Source organism: Salmo trutta, chromosome 20 (assembly GCF_901001165.1).
Source record: "Salmo trutta chromosome 20, fSalTru1.1, whole genome shotgun sequence".
NCBI lineage: Eukaryota > Metazoa > Chordata > Actinopteri > Salmoniformes > Salmonidae > Salmo > Salmo trutta.
In genome coordinates, this window is record NC_042976.1 from 17,408,558 (window position 1) to 17,435,138 (window position 26,581).

The window sequence follows — 26,581 nt, forward strand, 5'->3', positions numbered from 1 at the left end:
AGACCACCTTACATTCTCAATGAGGTCACAAATAACGGCGTTGTTGAAATACTCAATGTTGGTCCATTCAATGCCCTGTCACAAACAGAGAACAAGAGGTTACAAACAGGTTACTATTTTCTCTTTTTCCCCACTAACTTTCACTTATGTCTTGGGCTTTCCAACAAAGCATTGTTCTGTAGTGTAATCCTGACCTCACCTAGACTTACTTATACAGACCTGAGTGGCTTAAGAGATAAAGCCACTGACCTTCAAAACTCTCAGACAGGCAGCTAACCAATGGGCTATAGAGTACCACAGTATGAGTCTTAATACCCATATAACATAGCGGTCAAACAGGGAAATGGTTCCAATCGTTTATCCAACATTCATTTTTTCCCATAGGGGATTTTAGAAAACCTTAAAATAAGGGCTGTGTTCTGTGTAGGCTTACCCTAGCGTGATGTTCTGATAACTGTGTAAATCTCTCTAGGACAAGATAACTTTTATCAATATATTTGCTTGTATTTACCCCCCCAAAATGAAATGCTAATTAGCTGCTAATGTGGCTATCATAAAGAATTACAAATTCCATGATTCTGGACGAGACGGACAAATCAAGGCAAAGGTAAGAATCTCTGGATTAACTACATACTGTTAGCTAAAAGTAGTAATTCATACATTTTTTACATTTCTTTAAGTGGACAATTCTGTGAACTGTCTTGAGTACGTTTTAAATTGACACAATACCTGTTAGCAAAGGTATCAGCTAGAGATGACATGCAGGAGCTTGCAGGGATTTGTAGTCTTGCATGTCTAATGGTAGAAAAACGAATGGAACCATTTCCCTGTTTGACCGTTAGGTTTTAGGGGTATTATGACACCTCAACTCTGGGGCTCTATTTAGTCAACAACTTACAGAACAGAGAATCAAAATTATTATTTCTATAATGTGAAAGTTTTATACACACTACCGTAAAAAAAAAGCTTTTCTTTCAAAAACAAGGACACTTCTAAGTGACCCCAAACTTTTGTACATTAAAATAACAAATTGATCAGAAATACAGTGCAGACATTGTTAATGTTGTAAATGACTATTGTAGCTGGAATATCTACATAGGTGTACAGAGGCCCATTATCAGCAACCAAATAGTACCCGCAAAACACCAGTCTCAACGTGAACAGTGAAGAAGCAACTCCGGGATGCTGGCCTTCAAGGCAGAGTTCCTCTGTCCAGTGTCGGTGTTCTTTCGCCCATCTTAATCTTTTATTTTTATTGGCCAGTCTGAGATATGGCTTTTTCTTTGCAACTCTGCCTAGAAGGCCAGCATCCCGGAGTTGCCTCTTCACTGTTGACGTTGAGACTGGTGGTTTGCGGGTACTATTTAATGAAGCTGCCAGTTGAGGACTTGTGAGGCGTCTTTCTCAAACTAGACACTAATGTACTTGTCCTCTTGCTCAGTTGTACACCGGGGCCTCCCACTCCTTTTCGGTCAGAGCCAGTTTGCGCTGTTCTGTGAATGGAGTAGTACAAAGCGTTGTACGAGATCTTCAGTTTCTTGGCAATTTCTCACACTTTATTTCTCAGAACAAGAATAGACTGTTGAGTTTCAGAAGAAAGCTATTTGTTTCTGGCCAATTTGAGCCTGTAATCGACCCCACTAATTGCTGATGCTCCAGATACTCAACTAGTCTAAAGATGTCCAGTTTTATTGCTTCTTTAATCAGAACAGCAGTTTTCAGCTGTGCTAACATAATTGCAAAAGGGTTTTCTAATGATCAATTAGCCTTTTAAAATGATAAACTTGGATTAGCTAAAACAACGTGGCGTTGGAACACAGGAGTGATGGTTGCTGATAATGGGCCTCTGTACGCCTATGTAGATATTCCAGGAATATCAGGAAAACCAGGACATTTCTAAGTGACCCCAAACTTTTGAACGGTAGTGTATATATAGAAAACTTGATTGCTGACAAGCAAAACATTTTGGGACTATATCAACAATGAATTACTGAAACAAATACCAAAAGATAGTTTTGGGTGGAATTTTCTTTTAAGCAGTTCACTATGTCTGATAGTATCTAAAGCATTTGTCTGGCCTGACTGACCAAAGCCATTCAGTCAGATCTGCTGTTGCTGGTTTAATGGGTTGACACAGCTGTAGCTTGGGGTTTAAACAGTAAGAGTCCTTAAAATATATTTTCTATTCAATGTATATACATTTCAATAAGAGCACAAGACTCAAGAGCACAGCATGTTTCTGAAAGAGCGTGCCTGTTTGGACAACATTAACAGTGGTGCCCAATCACAGGGCTTGGGTTGGGCTTTGGAGCGCTATGACATGTCAGGGCTGGTAACTGGTGGTTGTGGCTGACTTGGTCTGTGTGACAGACAGGGAGACCAGGTTTGGGGGCGGGGCTGGGTTAGCCATGTGGGGATGCGGATTCTGCATCCTGCATCCGGATTCTGCATCCCTCCCGTCTCCCACAGTGTGGTATTTTCCCATGCACTGATGTGGAGCGAGGCCAGGCAATGGAATATCATGGAGGGGAGGTCAAGGGAGCAGCACTCACATACTTAAGAGCTCTGAAAGCAAACAGAGGCCTGAGCCCCAGGGGAAGAAGTCTGTTTACCCCTGCTGGAGTGAAGGATCACTTCAGTCCCCAAACCCACAGAGGAGAGGAGAGGAAGAGATAAGGAAAGAGTGGTGAAGAAAGCAGGAGAGAAGGTTGAGGGAGAGCGAGGACTATAACGATAAATGAGGTGGACAATAGAACATGGAGGAAGTGCAATGAGGTACAGAGGCAGAGAGAAAAGTGAAAGACAAAATGGATGGGAAAGAAAAGAGTGAAAGAGGTACATGAAGTGAACGGGAGCGACTGGACAAAACAGAGTGATATAGGCATGGCCAACATCACAGCCCAGATGTACTAGAACACAGGTTGACAGGCCTGGCTCACACTACAAATGGACCTGTTAGAGTGTAGAAGTGTCAGGGGGGCAGAGGGTACTATGGTTGTGGGTGAACGGTGCAAGGTGGATGGCTTTATGGGGCAACTCCCTCCTCTGTGGATGCCAGTAGATTGGGTCATGTTCATTAGACACCAAACTTAAGAAACTAGACTGAAAAACGGAGGGACCACCTGTACTGCGTGGTCCAATAAGTAACACTCATTTTTATTCTGTTTCTACACGTTTTGATACAGTGTGCTCTACAGCCCTGTTGTCCTCAGTAAGGGAACCGGGGAACCGTTCATTACCTCTCTGACGTACTCCTCCTGCTCTTCACGTAGCGTCAGTTCGATGAAGATCTGCTGAAGCTTCTCGTTGCAGTAGTTTATGATGAACTGTTCAAAGCTGTTGTCCTGTAGAGGAGAACACCCATAGATACCATTTAGACTCATGTTCGGTCATTAGGCCACATTTTAGCCTGTCCAGATGCAAACAGCAGGGTACCACATGGCACCACATTCAGTACTCTCTCATCTGCCTGCCACTGTGAAATGCCCCCATCTGTTTCTGTGTTGTCATGCAGCCGTTCAATAAGCTTTTGGGTCACTTCCGGGGTCCTTCTTCCCCTTTGTCCCGCTTGTTGGATCACACTAGGGTAATGCCAAAACAGACCCGGGCTGGCTCCATAATTGCTAGAGCTCCATTCCTTCACTGCAATGTCACGCCAACAAAGAAAATGTCTCTTTCCAAACAAACCGAGAGAATCTATTTTCTCTCTCTGAACTACTGTGGGAACTGATTTACTATAAAACTGAGGCAATGCTAGCTATCAATCTAGGCAACCAACCAAGCAGAACATGTCCAGAACTTTTGATTTCTTGGTGACATTCCTCATTGTTTGTTCAACAGTGGTTGTAAAGCAAAGGACAGTGTCTTTGGACAATAAGACAAATAGCTGCATGATCAAAAAATCCTACCTTTGTTTCTTATCATGAATACATGTAAACTAACCTCGGTAAAGCTTCAGTGTTAATCATAAACTTGTTTCAAAGGTGTTGAACAGTGAGTATGAAAGATAGTTTGTTAACCATTTCAAAGCCCAAATTATGAAAATTATCCCCTTTTCCTATTAATTAAGATGACAAGTTAATTTTTCATTGCAATCAACCCTACTTGGCAAACAGCATCAGCGTTGGTTGGGTTAGGAAACAATATCACTCCATTTGCTTAGGTTACAGTTGGTTAGAACAGCATCAATATGCGGCGAAGGGTGTACTGGACACCTTTGGTCAGGAAAAGCAGGCCACACATGGCAACAGATGGAGTGTTCATACATAACCTGGTCTCAGATCTGTTTGTGCAGCCTTGCCAAACACTTGGCATGACGAGGACCATAGGAGTTGACAAGACAGCACAAACAGATCTGGGACTAGGCTACTTCATACACTCTTCAGAAAAGCTCTGCTATTGAATGTCCTCTCCTTCACTTAAGATGCACCAGTACTCCTTCATGTCCCGCCACAAAAAAAACACAATGGAAGTCCTGTTATAGATGAGGATCTGAATTAAGACTAGAAGATAGATCGCAGCATGCACACTGCACACTCTCGGCAGGTGTACTTACTCCATCCTGTCAGCCCAGACAACAACATTTAGTAGAAAGGAATGGAACGACTTCACAATGAGTGGGGAACAGTCAGGCACATTAGGAACATGAACTTGAGATCAACTTAAAAATATACACTGGACTATGGAAGTTTAGTTGCTAGTTGTTTATGTCAAATGTATAATCTCATGAAACCACACAAGTTCTTTGTTTTAGGCAAACAATATGCTTTTGCTCATGGGTGAGGGGTCGTGTGAGGTATTTCTGTCCATTTAGGCCAGGGACCGATTTGCCAAACTGAGCCATTACTCTTACCTCAAATATTTCAAAACCATAGATGTCCAGGACTCCCATCACCTTGTGGCGTGTTTTGGCCTGAGCCTGAGTGGAGAAATAGAAAGAGAACGTATAAGATACATATAAAATGATAGTCCTGTCTTACTGACACTCATTTAATCTACTTTAGTAGGGCTTATATCTTTACAGTCAATGGCTTATAGAATAATAGTTGACAAATCTGGCTCGTTTAATGAGACCAGACCTACCTTGATGCTTTCATTGATCCTTGTGACCAGCCAGCTGAACAGACGGCTGTAGAGGTTTTTGGCCAGGGCATCACGGGCATAGTAGGCCTAGCAAATCACAAATAAGGGCTTAGTATACAGTGCCTTCGAGAAGCATTCAGCCCCCTTGATTTTTTCCACATTTTGTTACTTTAGCCTTATTATAAAATGGTTAAATAAATAAAGAATCCTCAATCTACAAACAGTACTCCATAATGACAAAGCAAAAAAAGGTTTACATTTTTTTGCAAATGTATTAAAAATAAAAAATAGAAATACCTTATTTACATAAGTATTCAGACCCTTTGCTATGAGACTCTAAATTGAGCTCAGGTGCATCCGGTTTCCATTGATCATCCTTGAGATGTTTCTACAACTTTATTGGAGTCCACCGGTGGTAAATTCAATTGATTGGCCTTGATTTGGAAAGGCACACACCTGTCGGTCTATGTAAGGTCCTACAGTTGACAGTGCATGTCAGAGCAAAAACCAAGCCATGAGGCGGAAGGAATTGTCCGTAGAGCTCCGAGACAAGATTGTGTCGAGGCACAGGGTACCAAAAAATGTCTGCAGCATTGAAGGTCCAAGAACACAGTGGCCTCCATCATTCTTAAATAGAAGAAATTTGGAACCCCTAAGACTCTTCCTAGAGCTGACCGCCTGGCCAAACTGAGCAATAGGGGGGGAAGGTACTTTGTCAGGGAGGAGTCTAAGAACTCGATGGTCACTGTCAGCGCTCCAGAGTTCTTCTGTGGAGATGGGAGAACCTTCCAGAAGGACAACCATCTCTGTAGGACTCCACCAATAAGGCCTTTATGGTAGAGTGGCCAGACGGAAGCCACTCCTCAGTAAAAGGCACATGACAGCTCACTTGGAGTTTGCCAAAATGCACCTAAAGACTCAGACTTAACTAAAGACAGATTCTCTTGTCTAATGAAAACAAGATTGAACTCTTTGGCCTGAATGCAAAGCATCACGTCTGGAAGAAACCTGGCACCATCCCTACGGTGAAGCATGGCGGTGGCAGCATCATGCTGTCGGGTTGTTTTTCCGTGGCAGGGACTGGGAGACTAGTCAAGATCGAGGGAAATATGAACGGAGCAAAGTACAGAGAGATCCTCGACGAAAGCCCCAGTCTGAGTTCCTGAGCAGGTTAAGGTTCACCTTCCAACAGGACAACAACCCTAAGCACACAGCCAAGACAATGCAGGAGTGGCTTCGGGAAAAGTCTCTGAATGTCCTTGAGTGGCCCAGCCAGAGCCCGGACTTGAAACCAATCGAACATCTCTGGAGAGACCTGAAAAGAGCTGTGCAGCAACGCTCCCCATCCAACCTGACAGAGCTTGAGAGGATCTGTAGCAAAGAATGGGAGAGAAACAACAAATGCAGGTGTGCCAATCTTGTAGCGTCCTACCCAAGAAGACTCGAGGCTGTAATCGCTGCCAAAAGTGCTTCAACAAAGGGTCTGAATACTTAAATGAGATATTTCCATTTCTTATTTTTAATACATTAGCAAAAATGAAAAAAATGGTTTTTGCTTTGTCATTATGTGCTATTTTGTGTAGATTGATGCAAAAACTATTTAATACATTTTAGAATAAGGCTGTAACATAACAAAATGTGGAAGTGAATACTTTCAGAATGCACTGTATATACATTGAACAAAAATATAAATGCAACATGCAACAATTAAAGATTGTAGTTACAGTTCATATAAGGAAATCAGTCATTTGAAATAAATTCATTAGGCCCTAATTTATTGATTTCACAGGACCGGGAATGCAGTCACAGATACCTTCTTTTTTTTAAAGTAGGGGCGTGGATAAGATAACCAGTTAGTAGCTGCTGTGACCACAATTTGCCTCATGCAGCGCAACACATCTCTATCACATAAAGTTGATCAGGCTGTTGATTGTGGCCTGTGGAACATTATCCCACTCCTCTTCAATGGCTGTGCAAAGTTGCTGGGTATTGGCGGGAACTGAAACATGCTGTCGTACACGTCAATCCAGAGCATCCCAAACATGCTCAATGGGTGACATGTCTGGTTTGTATGCAGGCCATGGAAGAACTGGACATTTTCAGCTTCCAGGAATTGTGTACAGATCCTTGCAACATGGGGCAGTGCGTTATCATGCTGAAATGTGATGGCGGCGGATGCATGGAATGACAATGAGTCTCAGATTCATGTCACGGTATCTCTGTGCATTCAAATTGCCATCGCTAAAATTCAATTCTGTTCATTGTCTGTCCGTAGCTTATGCCTGTCCATACCCCCACCACCACCACAGAGCACTTTGTTCACAATTTTCACATCAGCAAAACGCTCACCACACGACGCCATACACATGGACTGTGGTTATGAGGCTGGTTGGACGTACTGCCAAATTTGCTAAAACGATGTTAAAGACGGCTTATGGTAGATTAACATTAAATTATCTGGAAACAGCTCTGGTGGACATTCCTGCAGTCAGCGTGCCAATTACACACTCCCTCAAAACTTGACATCTGTGGCATTGTGTTGTGACAAAACTTCACATTTTGTTCAGTGTAGATTTCAGTGCTCTCATGCACAGAGAAATATAGCTGTAGTAAATATCTCTGGTAAATGCTTGTAGTAGTGTGGCATTCAACTGGGACAGGGATTTATCAGTCTTTATGGATGTAAAGTGACAGTCAAGCTGTAATTCCAGCTGTAGAATGTTTCTCATTCCAACCACCCACAAGGGAACAAAATTATACATTGAGCTGTCTGAGGAGGTGTGTCCTAGCGTGGGCCGAATAGCATCCCTATAGTTATGGAGGCTCATCCTCTGGCATACAGCCACACTGGAGTAGAGGCTGTCATTCCTCATGTAAACACACACATGCAAACACAACGGAAGAGGTGAACTTTCAGTGACAGAGCGCTGTGGCATGGACAGGACCAGGCATAACCTCCCTAACAAACAAACACTTCTAGGGGGTGATGCTTGGACTGGTGATGTGCTATGGATGAGCTGGTGATCCTTTAGTTCGATAGTTCCTCCAAGGGCTTGAACCAATGTGCTCTGATTTATTGTCTCAGCCTGGCCTTTATATACCCTTCTGTTTACGCCATCTGGCCGGATGTTTGTGAAGATAAGAGAAAGCACACAGTACCACCAGGGGAGGGTGTCCCGGTCTCAAGGAGCCAGATCTGTAGCCTGGTCCCAGATCGGTTTGTGCTGTCTTGTCAACTCCTATGGTAATTTTCACAGCAATTTAGGAGTTGGCAACACAGCAAACAGATCTGGGACCAGGCTACCAGAAAACTGCCAAGGATGTTTAAAATCACACTTCAGGAGATGTGAAGCTCATCCCTTCATACTACCCTTCGTAAGCTGCTTTTGTGGAGAACAGGGAGAGGACTAGAGAGAGGACTAGAGAGAGGACTAGAAAGAGGACTAGAGAGAGGACTAGAGAGAGGACTAGAGAGAGGACTAGCCCCTGACATTCTTCTTCTCATCACCAACTGAATGTTGCTTGAACTCAAACCTCCAGCATAAGGAGAGGAAACAAGCTTCTATTCCTATATGTTTATCCTAAACATGAATGTGCCTGACCTCACTGACCCCAAAACCTGGCCTACTTCTGAAATTTCCAGAGGAGAATTCACCAAATCCTCATCCATAATGGACATGTTTCCATGTACAGTAGATGGGGATAGGAAGTAAGCTAGCCAGAGAATTAAGTCAAAGGGAAATAATCCTCTCATCCACCCACAACTGTAGTGTGAAACATCCCCTGAGACTTAGTCTGTCAGTGCTATCATGAAAGTAAGTGTGTTGCTATACACTGATGACAGGTGGTCTTGTGTGGCTCAGTTGCTGAGGGCATGGCGCTAGCAAAGTCAAGGTTGTGGGTTCAAGTCCCACAGGGAACAAATATACATACTAAAATCAATGCAGTGTCATATGGGGTAGAGTCCAGTAATAGAACCAACACTAGGTGTGGATACAATGGGAACATGTGGGATTACATTGTATGAATGTAAACGTTAAGTTGTTTATTGATTTTGTCTATGTATGTTTTTTTTGTACGTTGGCAAAAAAAAGATGGCAAATATATATATTACTAAAATAAATACATAAAATCAATGCACTCCCACTCACTGTACTGTGTGGTGATAAAAGTGGCATACATGAATAAAGCGATAATGCCCGAGAAGCCAGTGTTAGGAGGATATATTGGCACGGGTGTTGTTAGGCCTGACATAGAAAATGTGCTCTCACCAGATGAGCTAGCCAACAACACAGCTAACACAATCATTTCAAACTGATGTTGGAAAGACTGCAAACTAGCTGCACTTTGTTTTGGTTTACATTTATTCAATAGATATTTCTTTGTATATAAATCCATAAAAATGAGGCCAGATGTTTCATGATTTCGACTGGCTGAGAAACGCTGCCTGCCTGTCTGTCTCCTCCTGACCCCTACACGTTCATTACTATGAGACAGTGGGAGATAAAATTTGAATATTGAAAAAATGATGCTAATGTCGGAGAGACAGACGGCAAGGTTTATACAAATCTCAGCTGTTGAAAACTACATTTTAGCCTAAAAGAAATGTCTAGAGGCTTTTTATAGTGGCGATCAAGTTTATAACTCCCATGCCTGGGCTGATGAGACAGTGGAGTGCACTGTCAGATGGAACAGAGTAATTAACCATTTTAACGTCATAGCTTTAGCCGGTGGTAACTTGTGGCATAGACACTGGCTGGAAAGCGCTTTTAACCAATGAGCAATCAGGATTAGACCCACCCGTTGCATAATACATTATATACATACTCATGTTTAAATAGATAGAACTAAAGAAGTGTGATGCTATATATACAGTGCTGATCTTCCCACCTGGGCCACGTTGAGTGTGGTAGACACCTTCTCCATCTTGGCTTCCACGGTGCGGTAGCTGAAAGCCCTCTCCAGCACAGACTGCTCAATCCCCAACAGCTCACACATCTCCTTCAGGTCTGGAAATTAGAGCAGAGGAAACACACACACTCACTTACAGAACAACTGACACAAACGCTCAAATCATAGAGCTTTGTATAGAGGCTGAAGGCAAAGAATAGCTGTATAGCAAACAAAATAGGCAATGACTAGATGAAACGCTTCAATAAAGGAAATCTATCCCCTGTGAATAAAGAATCCATATCAATGTTAAGCTTTACCAACAATGCCACTTGATGTCAGTATCACGGTTCCAGTGGGTAGCCATAAGGGCATTAGCTAAACCCTTTCCTTAGAGAGAAGGTGATCTACTCTGAGATCTCAAACGATCTCCTTTAGGATCAGTGTTGTCTCCTGGCCAGGATACCCCAAAGCAGCCGGACGGAGTAATGTTTATGAGGAGTTAGTGCATTAGCCTTAATGTATTTAGGTATTAACAGGTCAAGTGTCTCACTCAATTGTCTTATGTAAGAGTAGTGTTGTTGACAAATATCTTTGTGTATAGTGACAGCTGTCAAATGGTCACAAGGGGAAATTCCATTAATAACCTAATGTAGAAAGTAGAAGTGTGGACTTCATGATTCACACCACAGGCCATGTGGACTTCTTCCACTTAAGTGTATCCTGTAGATTAGAAAGGAGTTTTGTTTGCAAAGAAAGAATGCAAAGTTGTGCCACGGCTGGGTTATTCAGACATGCAAAATATTACATTTGCTTAATAGGGGAGAGCTGTTAGCAGTTACATAAGTAGGCGTACTTTACTTACCATCAGAAAACATTGCATACTATAGCAAACTGTAGTTAAGGAGTGAATGTTATTCATAAGGGTTACATGGATAAAACCGGACTTCACTCAATTTAAAATGGATGGCCCTCCATATTTCACCTACATCCTCCACGAATGCTTGAAGAATAAAAACAAGTGAGCATCCCCTATATCCAAGATAATAATTCATGTCTACCATTTACCATTACTTCTCAGACAGACCAGAGCTCTAGACATGCAGTTTCAGAAACCATTCTTCGTCCTGTAAGCTTTACATAGCAACACAGGAATTTTGATAGTGCACAGAGCTGCGGGCCAGAAGGTTGTGGGATCTCCTTTATAGTAAAAGTATTGCATTAATCTATCATCGTATTTGCAGGTCCCAGAAAAAAATTGCCTTTTATAAACATTTCATGCAGTTTTACAGCATTTTAAATATTAGAAGGATATTTTGTTACCCCACACAAATTACCGAAATTACAGGCTAGGAATGGACAGAGATAGGCCTGTGTTCATTGTATCATATTTCTCCAATGTGAAATCAGTGTGTCCCTATTGGCAAATAAATAAATCTGAGATATCATTATGAATCTGAGCATGGTACTTTCAAATGTTAGGCCTAAATTTCCACCCCAGACAGAATAGGCCTACCAATGGAGAAATATGGCAGCTTTAACTGCTCGCTATTCTTCTTACATGGCTCAACCCAACGAGAGAAGGTCACAAGTGTTTCCCTTAAAAGCTGTTTGGATTTAAACATCTTCTATTGTACAGAAAGTGAATAGCTTCATCAATTGATTTTAACAGAATTAGATGTAAAGTCTATTTTTTTGTATCCTTGGCTATAGAAGGTTGTAGCTCAGCCTCTGAATGTTAAAGAAACAAAACAATGATATCCCCATATGCACCAGTCACGTCTTTCCCAGGTATTTTACAGCTCGTTTCTAGCATGAAGCATCACGGAACAAAGCACTGTTAAATATCACATTATATAAATCAGATCGGTTTTATTTTCTGCAAAATATTAAGTTAACAATGGGTAGGCTTGCGCTTTTTGCCATTTTCCTTCATTCAAAGGTAGGCCTATGGCATACCCTCATATCCCTTCAATTTGAGTCTTGGTTTTAACTGTACAGCCCTTCACTGACACAGAAGTAGGCTATTTAAAGAGTGCATGGTGGGTGGAGGAATTGACCAACAAATGTATGGATATTGCAGCCTATAACCTAATTTAATCTGTCAAACAAGTAGGCATACCTCTAACTTCTAAGACAAGAAGAAATGCAATCCCTCACAAAGCCCTCCCATTAAAAGTAAAGTCTAATTAAAAATTAAGACTTTAAATGCATACTGAAATTTGACTCCTTTCAGCACCCATGAGCTGTCCCTTTCTACTGATTGTGTCGTGGCTAATGCTTCAAGTTTCAGCTTATTGTGAGGTCAATAACTGATAAATACAGTTGAATTCTGAAGTTTACATACACTTAGGTTGGCGTCATTAAAACTCGTTTTTCAATCACTCCACAAATTTCAAGTTAACAAACTATAGTTTTGACAGATTATTTCACTGTACCACAAGTTTACATACACTAAGTTGACTGTGCCTTTAAACAGCTTGGAAAATTACAGAAAATTATGTCATGGCTTTTGAAGCTTCTGTTAGGCTAATTTACATAATTTGAGTCAATTGGAGGTGTATCTGTGGATGTATTTCAAGGCCTACCTTCAAACTCTGCCTCTTTGCTTGACATTATGGGGAAATCAAAAGAAATCAGCCCAGACCTCAGAAAAAAAATGTAGACCTCCACAAGTCTGGTTCAGCCTTGGGAGCAATTTTCAAATGCCTGAAGGTACCACGTTCATCTGTACAAACAATAGTACGCAAGTACAAACACCATGGGACTACGCCGCCATCATACCGCTCAGGAAGGAGACACATTCTGAATCCTAGAGATGAACGTACTTTGGTGCGAAAAGTGCAAATCAATCCCAGAATGACAGCAAAGGACCTTGTGAAGATGCTGGAGGAAACGGGTACAAAAGTACCTATATCCACAGTAAAACGAGTCCTATATCGACATAAGCCGAAAGGCCGCTCAGCAAGGAAGAAGCCACTGCTCCAAAACCACCATAAAAAAGCCAGACTACGGTTTGCAACTGCACATGGGGACAAAGATCGTACTTTTTGGAGAAATGTCCTCTGGTCTGATGAAACAAAAATAGAACTGTTTGGCCATAATGACCATCGTTATGTTTAGAGGAAAAAGGGGGAGGCTTGCAAGCCGAAGAACACCATCCCAACCGTGAAGCACGGGGGTGGCAGCATCATGTTGTGGGGGTGCTTTTCTGCAAGGGGGACTGGTGCACTTCACAAAATAGATGGTATCATGAGGAAGTAAAATTATATGGATATATTGAAGCAACATCTCAAAACATCAGTCAGGAAGTTAAAGCTTGGTCGCAAATGGGTCTTCCAAATGGACAATGACCCCAAGTATACTTCCAAAGTTGTGGAAAAATGGCTTAAGGACAACAAAGTCAAAGTATTGGAGTGGCCATCACAAAGCCCTGACCTCAACCCCATAGAACATTTGTGGGCAGTGCGAGCAAGGAGGCTTACTAACCTGACTCAGTTACACCAGCTCTGTCAGGAGCAATGGGCCAAAATTCACCCAATTTATTGTGGGAAGCTTGGGGAAGGCTACCTGAAACCTTTCACCCAAGTTAAACAATTTAAAGGCAATGCTACCAAATACTAATTGAGTTCATGTAAACTTCTGACCCACTGTGAATGTGATGAAAGAAATAAAAGCTGAAATAAATCACTACTATTATTCTGACATTTCACATTCTTAAAATAAAGTGGTGATCCTAACTGACCTAAGACATGAATTTTTACTAGGATTAAATGTCAGGAATTGTGAAAAACTGAGTTTAAATGTATTTGGCTAAGGTGTATGTAAACTTCCGACTTCAACTGTACATCATGAGCAAGGAACATTGTTTTTAATAAAATCAATCATAGTATTGGCAAGGTATCAAAGTTGACCTCCGGTCTTCCTTCTCATCTTCGCCCTCTCCTTTTTAAACTGAAAACATAGGCTCATCTGTCTGCAATTTTTTTAAATGTATTTATTTTTTTATTTATTTTTATTTTTAAATACGGACGAACCCTTTGACTTCCCTCCTGAACTGCCACTGTAGGCCTACACAGCACAGCCATTGGTTAGGCAGCACACAACATTTTTGATCAGCAAGAACAGAGCAGGCCTGGGATCAGGGTTGGAATATCAACTGCAGTGTGTAATGCAGCCTAGTTGTCTTTATACCATCCCAGCATCTATCTTAGAAATAAAACTTTGCGCTGTGCTTCTCCGAGCATGCAGTTCGTAGCCTATAGTTTATGGATCATTTGATTGAGACTTGATATTGGGCGCCCAGCAGAGAGTCAGATGAGGGGAGGTGTCGGGCACACAGCCATATACAGCCTAATTAGCAACTAATTCTAAAACGCTGAGAAATATTGAAATTTCATTGATTACCAATTACATGTTCATCCCCTGCACTAGATAAAAAAATAAAAAAAATAAACCCTCCCCTTGACTGAAATTGAAAAAGCATGACCCTCCTCCATTAACCATTCTTTAAATTTCGATCCATCCCTTAAGCCGGGTGGACACTACATGGCTTTCAAATCCTAACATTGCTGAGCCTCTCACATTAAACAACCATCTTTCCTATAGGTTGTTTTGTCTTGACAACGCAGTGGTGCGCACACTAAATGATCTGGCACAGACAGTGGTCACACTACAAGATTCTTCACTTGGTCGTGAGGATTGTTGGATACCACGCTGTCTGGCTCAAAATTTTCAGTCCGACATTCACGCTTGACAGTGTTGAAATGTCTAGCCAACATTTTGAATTGAATAATATTGCTTGTGTACTTCAGAGCTGTAACGATTTGACACTTTGGCTTTGGTTAAAGTCAAGTACAGATGCATACTTGTAGTAGTCATCGCTCCTGCTCGGGTCTACACATTCTGGGTGACGCAAAACATCAATCATTTCACTGGCTTCTTCTCTGGCGAGCTCTCATTGGCTATTGCACAACTCACACTACAAGAGCATTGCAGATTTTTGGCTGATAAAATCAAACCCGGTTGAAAATATCGGGATGTCTGGGGCTGCTCACAGACGAGATCGGTAGCCCTCAGATTGCGTCTATGACCCGGTCACAATAAACGAGTGCCGGTGACGGCCACGCGCCCCGAGTAGGCAAGGGGATTTTGGTTTCGATCTCAAACTTGTCTGGGACAACTAAAATCGGGGCCAAAATCATGTAGTGTACAGCTGGCTTTAGTAAACCATGAAATTAAACATTAACCAGTAGGGGGCAGTGCAACAACACATAGGCTACTGCTGATGGAACTTACTGGTATAGTTTGTTGTAGAGGGAATTACCATTGGTCAGTGGTTATAATCTCACTGATACGTTACAGTATGCTTATTTTATAGCGTCTATTTTATACGTCCTTCAATTGACCAGACAATGCAAAAACAAAACAATATTTTCTACAACCACAATACATTATATTTACATTTTCAAGATGCAAGGGAAATCCACATTCTTTGCTATCCAAAGGGGCACAAAAGTAAAAAAAAAAAAGTGAGATGTGTATGCATGTGTACTGTAACAGGACATTGTGTCCCACCGTAAAGCTGCTGGTTGTCCAGTCAGACTATTGTCTCACCATTCTTGTCCTTGACCCTGCTTTCGTCGAAGCCGTTGACCCTGGACTCTGGTTTGAACTCAATGTTCCCCAGTTTGAGGACGGCTGCTACCAGCTCTAGGACCAACTGCACCTCATCCTCCATAAAGCCCACAATCTGCATTGCATTCTGGGAGAGAACATAGAGAGAAACAGCCTATCAGACACTTAGCCAAGGCGAGGTGCAGAAGAACTAATCTTGATCAGTTAATGTGTAGTTATTTGGGATGCAAGGTGATTTGAAGATCAGTGATTCTCCTCAGTCTGACTTCAATGCACATGTAGTCAACATCAAACACACACTAATAACAAGGACAACAGGAAGAAGCGTGAGTATCTGGACTGGAGAGGGAAGAGCGAGACAACTAGTGACAGAGGGCAAAGTGATGTGGACTGTGGTTGGGGAAATATTTTAAATTATTAAATGTGTGTTACTGTGATTTTACACCATTGTGAACAAGGGTGAGAGAAGACTGTAGCAGGCTGCCTTTGGCTCCTTCAACAGCATCATATCCAGTGGAGAGGCCCATTGTGGTATAGCACTGAACTCAATCGTGTTGAGTTGGACTGTAGCTGAGACGTGGCCTGCTCCCTTACTGAGAAAAGTACTAAGACAGGATACACGGAGTCCGCATCCCAAATGGCACCCTATACCCTATAAGCTACAATACTTTTGTCCAGAGCCAATAGAATGCATTGTATAGGCAATAGGGTTGTATTTGAGACGCAACCACTGCCACAGAGTCCAAGGGCAGCAAGACAGTGGTTTGGGATAAAGGGAAAGCAGGCACCCCACAACATAACATCCTCTGTGTGTCGTCAACAGTAAGTGAGTCAAGAGGAAGAGGGGCTGAGAGACTGCACATGGTGACCATGCTCTGCAGCGACAGCCCCACATGTCAGTGTGGGAGGATGCAGCTGCTGTTTCTCCCTCAGGTTTCCCACAGCAGCACAGAAACGGGCAGCCAGACTGCCACTGTGTATTCTAAAGTATTTAGCTATTGTTTACTGTTGGGAAGGCCTGCACTGCAGGTGAAATTCCCATTTGAGTACTAAAAAGTAGATATAGATAGAAGTTACATAACGGGGAGAGGCTGAAGAGGCGGCTAGCCTACAATCAACCCTTGGCTGGTAAGGAGCAGGTTAGCATGGACAAGAGTTACCTTAATCCAATCAACCTGCTCTGGAGATAAAGAGCTCAGACCAGCCCTTACCCTTTGCCACACGCCTCAGTTAAACCAAAAAGTACAATGACAGACAGGAATTAGTGTGAGTGAGTGAGTGTGATAGTGTCCCACCCTGACGGTCCTAAAGCTTGCTGCGTCGTCTAGTCCATTGACGGTGGCTGAATCCAGACTCAGGTAGTTGTACTTACTGAAGTCTCTGTCCAACTTCAGCTTCGCTGTGGGCCAGAAAGAAACACACATGGCTTTAGCATGGCCTATTCAGACAATGCTGGTGTGCAGGTGCTATACACACACGCAAACATTTCAGAGCAGCAGTTTCAATGGGCACCTTTAAATGCCTGTATCAGGGATCAAAGAAAGCCATTCCACTGCATGGTGTATTGGATTACAGGTTACATTAACTGCTGCTAAATCAAGTCATTTGATATTTGTCCACCATGATATTGTTCTCCTTCAACAATACTGCCAAACAGTGGCTGAGCTCCAGCTGAGAACAAATAAGCCATACTGGTTTTAGTCTTTGTTCTCTGTACTTAATCTCAGGTTCATGTTTAAGTAATGGTCACGTAACCAAGACATGCATCCGTTAGATAACTCGTGACATTTTATTTACCGCCGTTTCTAAGTGTCATTACATATCTTAAACACTCATGACCATTTCTGAGATGTTATGACACATGTAAAGACGCTTCATAACATGTTAATGACATTGTCATGCAGGTGTTATAAGCACTGGTGTCAAATGAAGTGTTACCACTAACTGTGTGTATAACTTACTCAGGGTGTCACCTGAAGCTCCAGAAAGAAGCTGGTAGAAGATGTGGAAGTTTCTCTCTCCTCTTGGCTGTTTGCAAACCCTGGACTTCTCCAACAAATCTATGGGACAACAAAAATACAGGGGATTAAAAAAGACACGACTGTTAAAAAGAGAACTTATTTGATGAGCTTTCTACATGGGCAGGACATATAAAAGATTCCATTCGATGAGCTAAGAACACAACTGATATTTTACGTGTACACATGGTCAGTGTCAGACCACATCGGTAGTGCACCGAGGGATGTATCTCCCTGTTATAGCCAAATATTAGTGTTTCCAAGGTGACCAAGCCATGGTCATGTTGGCGTCTCATTGTTCATTGTATAGAAGTGGAGCCTCCTAGCCAGCCGGCACAAGAAGACACCGAGGAGGAAACCATATGAAGAGACCAAGTCAGCTGCTCCTCCATGGCTAATGACCAACTACAACACCTATATTGAAAGGATATATGGGATGTATACTTATGATACTAAGGAGTTTAACTAAGAAATGGCATCCTCGATTAATTACACATGAACATAAATGACACACACTTTTGTATTTAATCAGTTAATGTTGTGGTCAGAGTTAGAGCCCTAGGTCTTTCAAGTTGATCAGAAAACTAAGAATTTGGTTTTGAGTTTGGTAATGGACAGGCATAGAAAAGCACTGTTTGCTTGACAAGCCAAGTTATGTTGAAGATAGGGCTATATTCCGCCCTGGGACCTGAGTAGGATGCCTGTAGGCATTCCGCTACAAGCCGTAAGTTTCTGACTCATCTTCTCAGCAGGGGCATTAACTGCTTGAAGAGTGTCAGGAACCACTTCCTAATGAATTGACACCCTCTCTGACACAGGTCAATAGAACGTACGTACGTACGTGCGTGCGTATATATATATATATATATGAGTGAGCCCCGGGCGTCAACAGCTATAAGGTAGGTGGTGGTCACGAATCGGTGCCAGCTATTGCTAGCCACGCTTCAACGTCACATGGTTGTCACTAAGTGTGTGTGTGTGTGTTCATCATTAAGTGTGTGTGTTAATTACTAAGTGGTTCTCTCTGGGTTGTCCGTCAGCTCATCAATAACGTAGCATCTTTTACAGAGCGACAGACGAGCCGAGCGATGCGTTGCCTCTGAACTGTAATCAAAAAGGGGACAGAACATGAATCCTTTCTCCCTCTCTGCCAAACCTTGATATCTATTTTCTAATACTGAGTACATACAAGACTATGAAGTCTTGCAATGAGACTATTCTCTGCCCCCTCCCCCAGTCATAAAAATTGTTAGTCTCAATTTGTGGCTCCCCTTGGCTTGTACCCTACGAGATTCACATGTAACTGCCTACAAGCATCCTATTGACCAGACCAAACTCACAACAGTGAGTTCCAACAACAGAAAATAAGACACAGGAACAAGAAATGTGGCTCAAGAATGTTCTGAACATTCAGGGTCTCCCCCACAGGGGGCTCTTCTCTCTGTTGTGACCTTTCCTCTTTTGTACACTGGAAGAGTTCAGCCCTGTTATTGCTTTTCACTACTAAGGATACTTCGCTATGTTTTCCATGCCTGCTGTAAAGCATTTGTCAAATTTAGAATGGTATTATGAACAAATATACATTTAAGGAGAAATGTCAGACATGATATATACTGCAAAGTAAGAATGGAAGTCCTGTCTTGCCGTTTTGACTAGGGTATAGCAAGCACCAAACGACTGGCCGTTTGGGCATTGGAAACCCTCTTCCTGGCATGTTACCACTATTCAAGTCTACTTTGTTATCGCAATAGTGTAAATGTTAGGGTACCAAACGAATTCCCCAATGACATACAAAGTTAAAAACATAAAACAAGATTCTCAGTCCAAAGTTCAACACACAGTTTGACACATTATCCCATACAAAACTAGCATGCATGGATGCAGTGTCCTAAACCCTTCTCCACTGTGGCCTAACCCTAGCTGCTCCACTGTACTGTGACCATGTCCTAGAGCAGGGGTCCTCAGACCTCTCCTGGGGACCCATAACCGTTCCATGTATTTGATCTAGTCAACAGCTAACATTTGTCAACTAATTATCAGGCCCTTGACTAAGTGAATCATGCAAGTTAGTTCAGGGCTACAACAAAATTGTGAAATGTCTGTGGGTCCCAAGGAGAGGTTTGAGAACAACTTCCCTAGAGGTGTTCCTGCTCTATATCCGCAGTTAAAGAAGACCTTCAGGTCATGGAGCAAGCTGGAGATGGTGTGAGGGCCATAACGAGCTGTCAGCTGACTGTGCTGCAGCAGCAACAAAGACCCAGAGGAATTTATAGCTTGTGACTTCTGAGGGAAGCCCTCAGGCAGTCAAGGCCTTTCCCCTTCCATCCATCCCAGTCTGTCCTTCTCGTCACTTCATCCTAATAAATATCTCCTTGTACTGGACCATCTTCATTAGCTACTCCATAATCAAATTTCAATCACATTTATTTATATAGCCCTTCTTACATCAGCTGATGTCACAAAGTGCTGTACGGAAACCCAGCCTAAAACCCCAAATCGCAAGCAGTGCAGGTGTAGAAGCACGGTGGCTAGGAAAAACTCCCTAGAAAGGCCAGAACCTGGGAAGAAACCAGGCTATGAGGGGTGGTCAGTCCTCTTCTGGCTGTGCCGGGATGAGATTATAACAGAACATGGCCAAGATGTTCAAATGTTCATAGATGACCAGCAGGGTCAGATAATAATAATCACAGTGGTTGTAGAGGGTGCAACAGGTCAGCATCTCAGGAGTAAATGTCAGTTGGCTTTTCATAGCCGATCATTCATAGTATCTCTACCGCTCCTGCTGTCTCTAGAGAGTTGAAAACAGCAGGTCTGGGACAAGGTAGCATGTCCGGTGAACAGGTCAGGGTTCCATAGCCGCAGGCAGAACAGTTGAAACTGGGGCAGCAGCACGACCAGGTGGACTGGGGACAGCAAGGAGTCATCAGACCAGGTAGTCCATAAGACAGAGAGGATAGTGGAGTATGTGTGACAGATCAACCACTCTGTTTCCTGTGACCTCATGGCTGAATCTCTTCACGCCAGACAAAACATGAACATGAGACAGGACGAAACAATAACAGAGGTTGGAGGGGCAAGATAGAGCGACAAGACGAGGCACTGCAGTCAGAAACTACTCTTCCATGATTTAATGTGTATGTTTGGCAACTGTTTAGGTTGTTTTAGTTTGCTTCCTCACCCTCTAGTTCCTCTGTGTCAATGACCCTCCATTGACTGGAAACAATGTCATATCTTTGATCTCCATCTCTCTTTGGTGAGCCGACCAACCGGGCGTGCAGGGACAGCATGTGGAATGTGACATGCTATGATCTACCCCATCTCTTCCCTTCTTTCAGGCCCTCCCCTCTCTCTATATCTCCCAGTCCCGCTATATGACTCCCTCTCTATCTCTCCCTGGATCTGGCCCTGTGGTATATGGTGTGAGACAAACCATTATCAGGGTGGGATGACTGACTGACTTACTGGGGGATTTAATTGAGCCAACTGTGTCAGTGGGATATAACAGTGAGAGGGCTACTCTATCACTACCACGCTCACATCAGTGACATGACAGGGCTAGAGGGATGGAAGAGAGCTTAGCATGTGGCCATTCTATTGCAGCCTAAGGTGTGTGTGTACTTTATAATACTCACAGTTGCTAATAACTCCACCCAGAGGGTCTCCTTTGAAATCAAACTCAATGTCCATGTATTTTCCCTGCAGAGAAGAAGAGAGAACACAGTGGTTAGAAGTGCCTGACGACCACTATATAGGGAATAGGTGCCATTTGGGACACAGCCTTGTCTCTGATTTCCCTCTATGTCCTTTTAGCAATGAAGTGGTTTTCCAGGCAGCCAAAACAAGATAAAAAAGAACCAATAGGATGAGTCGGGCACAGGGCCCACCCCTTGATGACAGAGCATTAAGGTCTTTAATACCGTGGCAACGTCACTTTGGAGCACTGGCATTACCACAATGCCCTGGTGTGGCTTTAAAGTTATTCTCACTATGCATTTCAAGGTATACAACTTTCAAAATACAGAAATCATCCCTGTATGATGCATTTTACATGATACAAAATGCATCATACAGGGATGATTTCTGAATTTTTTAAGTTGCATATCTTGAAAACTTGATTGCTGACAAGCATAACATTTTGGGACTATGTCAACAATAGACTAATGAAACTACCAAAATATCGTTTTTGGGTGGAGTTTTCCTTTAAGTGATATTCTTCAGGAATCAATGGGTAAATATTAACAACTGAAATGGCCATTGAACAGATTTCCAGATCCCAGGCAGTAGGTAAGAGGCAGGAGGAAGCTCTCATATGCACAGGCAGGGATCACTGCAAACCTCACTGAAATGAGCTTTACGTTACCAGAGGGAATAGAAAGGAGAAAGGAGTTTCTCTTTCAATTAATTTTGAAGAAGTCGTTTTGTCTCCAGGCACTAGACCTGTTCATAAAGTCAGCTGCCAAATCACATATTGGTTTTCTGTGACGTGATAGACTGTAAGTGGAGGAAATGCCTTTGTTTCTTCTCCCATTTGAAAGGTAAGTAAAACAAACCATCTCGCTCACTTTCTCCCTCTGTTCTGTTTCAGGTTTGGAATAGAAGTTATAAATGACAGTGGGCCCAGTGTCTTTGTGGCGGTTTAGATTTTTCTTCCTTTTATTTATAGCTGACAGTTCTTCAAAAAGCTGTAGCTTAAACTGGCGATGGACGCTGCCAGATTCAACAACATCACCAGTCTCTCTGCAGGGGGAAGAAACAGAGCAAACATTCGGTCCTTGTTTTGAGGAGAGGAGTTTGGACAAAATGGCATTCAGTGGAACACACAGGAGGTGCTCATCCAGCGGTTTATACCAAGGTTACCTAAATATAAACAGATCAGGCATAATCCCAAATGATTCCCCTGCTATGATATCCTAAAGCTGAGTACAGGCTAGGGCCAGATAGATAGGTACACCATGGGGTTGGTGAGTGAGTGGCACAACTTTATGGATGCCACAGAGGCCATATAGTTTGGTACATAGAGCACTTGTACTCCAGACTAAACTGACTCATGGGACATTTAAGTTAAGACAACAAAATTATACATGACATGAGTAGGGACTGTGAATTTTGTACTGATGACCAGATCCCTAACCACATCCCTAGACATTAGGTCATCATTATGAATAAGAATGTGTTCTTAACTGACCTGCCTGGTTAAGTAAAGGTTAGATAAATAGGCATTAGGTGAGGACTGGTTAGCCCCTGAGGCAGTGTGGGGTATGGGTCAGTCAGTCAATGCGTTTCCAGTCTTGGGGAAGCCTGCAGTAAATGTGATGACATCAGAAACATTGGAATCTGGAACAGGCAGCTGCTGGCTGCCAATGGACCCCTGTGGAATACACAGCCAGCCAGCAAGGAAGCGTGAGAAAGAAATATCGTGCAAAAACGTGCTGCAGTCCAAAATGTGACATCTCATTTTATATCTACAGCGTCTGGAAATGAAATGTTTTCCTAGATTAGTCTGCCAGACAAAAACCTTGCAAGAGCAAGATAGTGATTACATCATCAACCTGCTGATGTTAGTTCCATCATTCAAAGTGTCAGTCAAAGTTTCCTAATGCTCCAGTGCTGCAGGAGCCATGTTCGCAACAGAATTCTCACTGTGCATAAGTCATTTTAGGGAAGGCGAGGTAGAGTAGTAGGCCTCCAATTATGTTAGTTCCACAGGGGCAGTTGGCCAATGGCAGCTGAGGAGCAGCTTGATAGGTCAAAGGTCAGTGGTCACAGTAACACAGTTACTGTAAATCTAACCCTCCTATTGGCTGATGATATTGTATCATTGATACAGTCTCCACACCAGCTGAGGCCCGAGACACAAGGCGTTTTGCATGATGTGCTGTAATCTTAAACTGTACCAGCAGCACCGTACTGGCGCCTGGGCCAGGTGGGAGTGGATATCTTTAATGCTTTAAGAGCCATCTCCCTGTAGGAAAACATGATGCCAAGGAATTGCGCTTCTGGAGAAAAGATACGTTTTCCAAAGGTAACTTGGCAGGGGCCATTGGCAGACATCTGGATATAGTTGCCAAAAACAAATACCCCGATGTGGGTGTCACCTCTATCCTGTGCTGCTGCAACTGTAAATGTAATGGCTTGGTGTTATGTCAGGTTCTGTAGAGAGACAAATGCAGGCTATACTGAGAGAAGAAAAAGAGGGAAGGACAAGGGGAGAAAGTGATATGAGAGACATGGGAGGAAAAAAAAGAGTGAGATAAAAGAAAAAAGGTTGAGGGTTTATTTTTCTGTCTTAATCTAGAGTAAACAATGAACTTCATTGGACGAGACCATCAGAAACGGAGTCTCAGAGGATGGCGCCGGAGAGAATGGCAGCATTTTTAAAGGATCCTGACCTACTTTGAGTTTTTTGTTGTGCTGATCTTAACTTTTTTTGTACATGTTTCCGCCATCGTTTCATATGATCGAAAAGCACTTCTGGACATCAGTGCTATCACTAACCTCCATTTGGAAGAGGAATTCTACTTCAATGAGTCGGAAGCGAAAGACATATTGATTATCGTGGACCAGGCCCAAATCCCCAATACTCTGAGGAGACGCTGGAGTGTGGGATACCTGACAAGACTACATCGAAGAGTGGAAAATTGCCTCTACCCTCCGTTCTATTGGCAAACATGTAATCACTGGAGAATAAACTGGATGTGCTCCGTTCGAAACTATCCCAACAACGTGATCCAACAGGCCCCTCAGGTGCGAGGTCCGCTGAAGGCCCATTCTGCTAACCGCGGCCTACTAGCTACTTGGAACCCTACTAATTCCATGACTGGTCTATCGACGTCACCGCACGAAGAGGCAAAAACAGACTTACCCCCATCGCGACATCCCCCAAAGGCTAACTTGCTGCCCCGGTCTGTTAACTGCTAACTTGCTTGCCCCGGTCTGCTAACTGCTAGCTTGCCTGCCCCAGGCTGCTAACTGCTAGCCCTGGTCTGCCAACTGCTAGCTTGCTAACCCGGTCTGCTAACTGCTAGCTTGCCAACCCCGGTCTGCTAACTGCAAGCTTGTTTAGCCCCGGCCTACTAACTGTTAGCATCGGCCTGCTAACTGTCTGAATCCCCATGTCCCCAGTCAGCCCAACCACTCACTGGACCCATATGTTCACTTGGCTACGCATGCCTCTCTCTAATATCAATATGCCTGATCCATTACTGTCCTGGTTAGTGATCACTGTCTTATTTCACTGTAGAGCCTCTAGCCCTGCTCAATATGCCTTAACCAACCATGTTGTTCCACCTCCTACATATACGATGACATCACCTGGTTTAAACGTCTCTAGAGACTATATCTCTCTCATCACTTCTCAATGCCTAGGTTTACCTCCAATGCACTCACATCCTACCTTACCTTTGTCTGTACACTATGCCATTGTGCCCAGAAACCTGCTCCTTTTACTCTCTGTTCCGAACGTGCTAGACGGCCAGTTCGTATAGCCTTTAGCCGTACCCTTATCCTACTTCTTCTCTGTTCCTCTGGTGATGTGGAGGTTAATCCAGGTCCTGCAGTATCTAGCTCCACTCCCACTCCCCAGGTGCTCTCATATGTTGACTTCTGCAAACGTAAAAGCCTTGGTTTCATGCATGTTAACATTAGCAACCTACTCCCAAAGTTTGTTTTACTCACTGCTTTAGCACACAATGCCAACCCGGATGTCTTAGCTGTGTCTGAATCCTGGCTTAGGAAAACCACCAAAAACCCTGAAATCTCCATCGATAACTATAACATTTTCCGCCAAGATAGAACTGCCAAAGGGGGCGGTGTTGCAATCGACTGCAAAGATAACCTGCAAAGTTCTGTATTATAATCCAAGTCTGTACCCAAACAATTCGAGCTTCTACTTCTAAAAATTCACCTTTCCAGAAACAAGTCTCTCACTGTTGCCACTTGCTATAGACCTCCCTCTGCCCCCAGTTGTGCCCACGATACAATATGTGAATTGATTGCCCCCATCCATCTTCTGAGCTCCCGCTACTAGGTGACCAAAACTGGTACATGCTTAACACCCCGTCCATCCTACAATCTAAGCTTGATGCCCTCAATCTCACACAAATTATCAATGAGCCTACCAGGTACAACAACCAAATCCATAAGCACGGGCATAGATGTCATCTTAACTAACTCGCCCTGCAAATACACCTCTGCTGTTTTCAATCAAGATCTCAGCGATCACTGCCTGCATCCGTAATGGGTCTGCGACCAAACGACTACCCCTCATCACTGTCAAACGCTCCCTAAAACACTTCTGCGAGCAGACCTTTCTAATCGACCTGGCTGGGTATCCTGGAATGACATTGACCTCATCCCGTCAGTAGACGATGCCTGGCTATTCTTTAAAAGTGCCTTCCTGACCATCTTAAATAGGCATGCCCCACTCAAATGTATTTTAACTAGGAACAGATATAGTCCTTGGTTCACGCCAGACCTGTCTGCTCTTGACCAGCACAAAAACATCCTGTGGTGTTCTGCATTAGCATCGAATAGCCCACGTGATATGCAACTTTTCAGGGAAGTAAGGAACAAATATACACAGGCAGTTAGAAAAGCTAAGGCTAGCTTTTTAAACAGAAATGTGCATTCCTGTAGTACTAACTCAAAAAAGTTCTGGGACACTGTAAAGTCCATGGAGAATAAGAGCACCTCCTCCCAGCTGCCCACTGCTCTGAGGCTAGGAAACACTGTTACCACCGATAAATCCACTATAATTGAGAATTTAAATAAGCATTTCTCTACAGCTGGCCGTGCTTTCCACCTGGATACCCCTACCCCGGTCAACTGCACGGCACCCTCCACAGCAACCCGCCAAAGCCCCCACCATTTCTCCTTCACCCAAATCCAGATAGCTGATGCTCTGAAAGAGCTGCAAAATCTGGACCCATACAAATCAGCCTTGCTAGACAATCTGG

General features: G+C 43.1%; 1 protein-coding gene across 4 annotated transcripts in view; it reads right to left on the reverse strand.

The window, feature by feature from the left end:
- Nucleotides 1-26,581, reverse strand: part of LOC115155628 (unconventional myosin-Ib) — a 153,733-nt gene that overhangs the window by 22,033 nt on the left and 105,119 nt on the right. For 2 of the 4 annotated variants that reach the window (XM_029702430.1, XM_029702432.1), the window contains exons 7-16: nt 21,260-21,323; nt 17,571-17,669; nt 16,905-17,008; nt 15,589-15,736; nt 9,973-10,091; nt 5,083-5,169; nt 4,853-4,918; nt 4,556-4,561; nt 3,240-3,344; nt 13-75 (exon numbers count right to left, since the gene is read on the reverse strand). In XM_029702430.1, the coding sequence (XP_029558290.1) occupies nt 13-75; nt 3,240-3,344; nt 4,556-4,561; nt 4,853-4,918; nt 5,083-5,169; nt 9,973-10,091; nt 15,589-15,736; nt 16,905-17,008; nt 17,571-17,669; nt 21,260-21,323 (861 nt within the window). The remainder of the gene's footprint in view (nt 1-12; nt 76-3,239; nt 3,345-4,555; nt 4,562-4,852; nt 4,919-5,082; nt 5,170-9,972; nt 10,092-15,588; nt 15,737-16,904; nt 17,009-17,570; nt 17,670-21,259; nt 21,324-26,581) is intronic. The other 2 variants (XM_029702431.1, XM_029702433.1) reach the window with 1 other exon arrangement.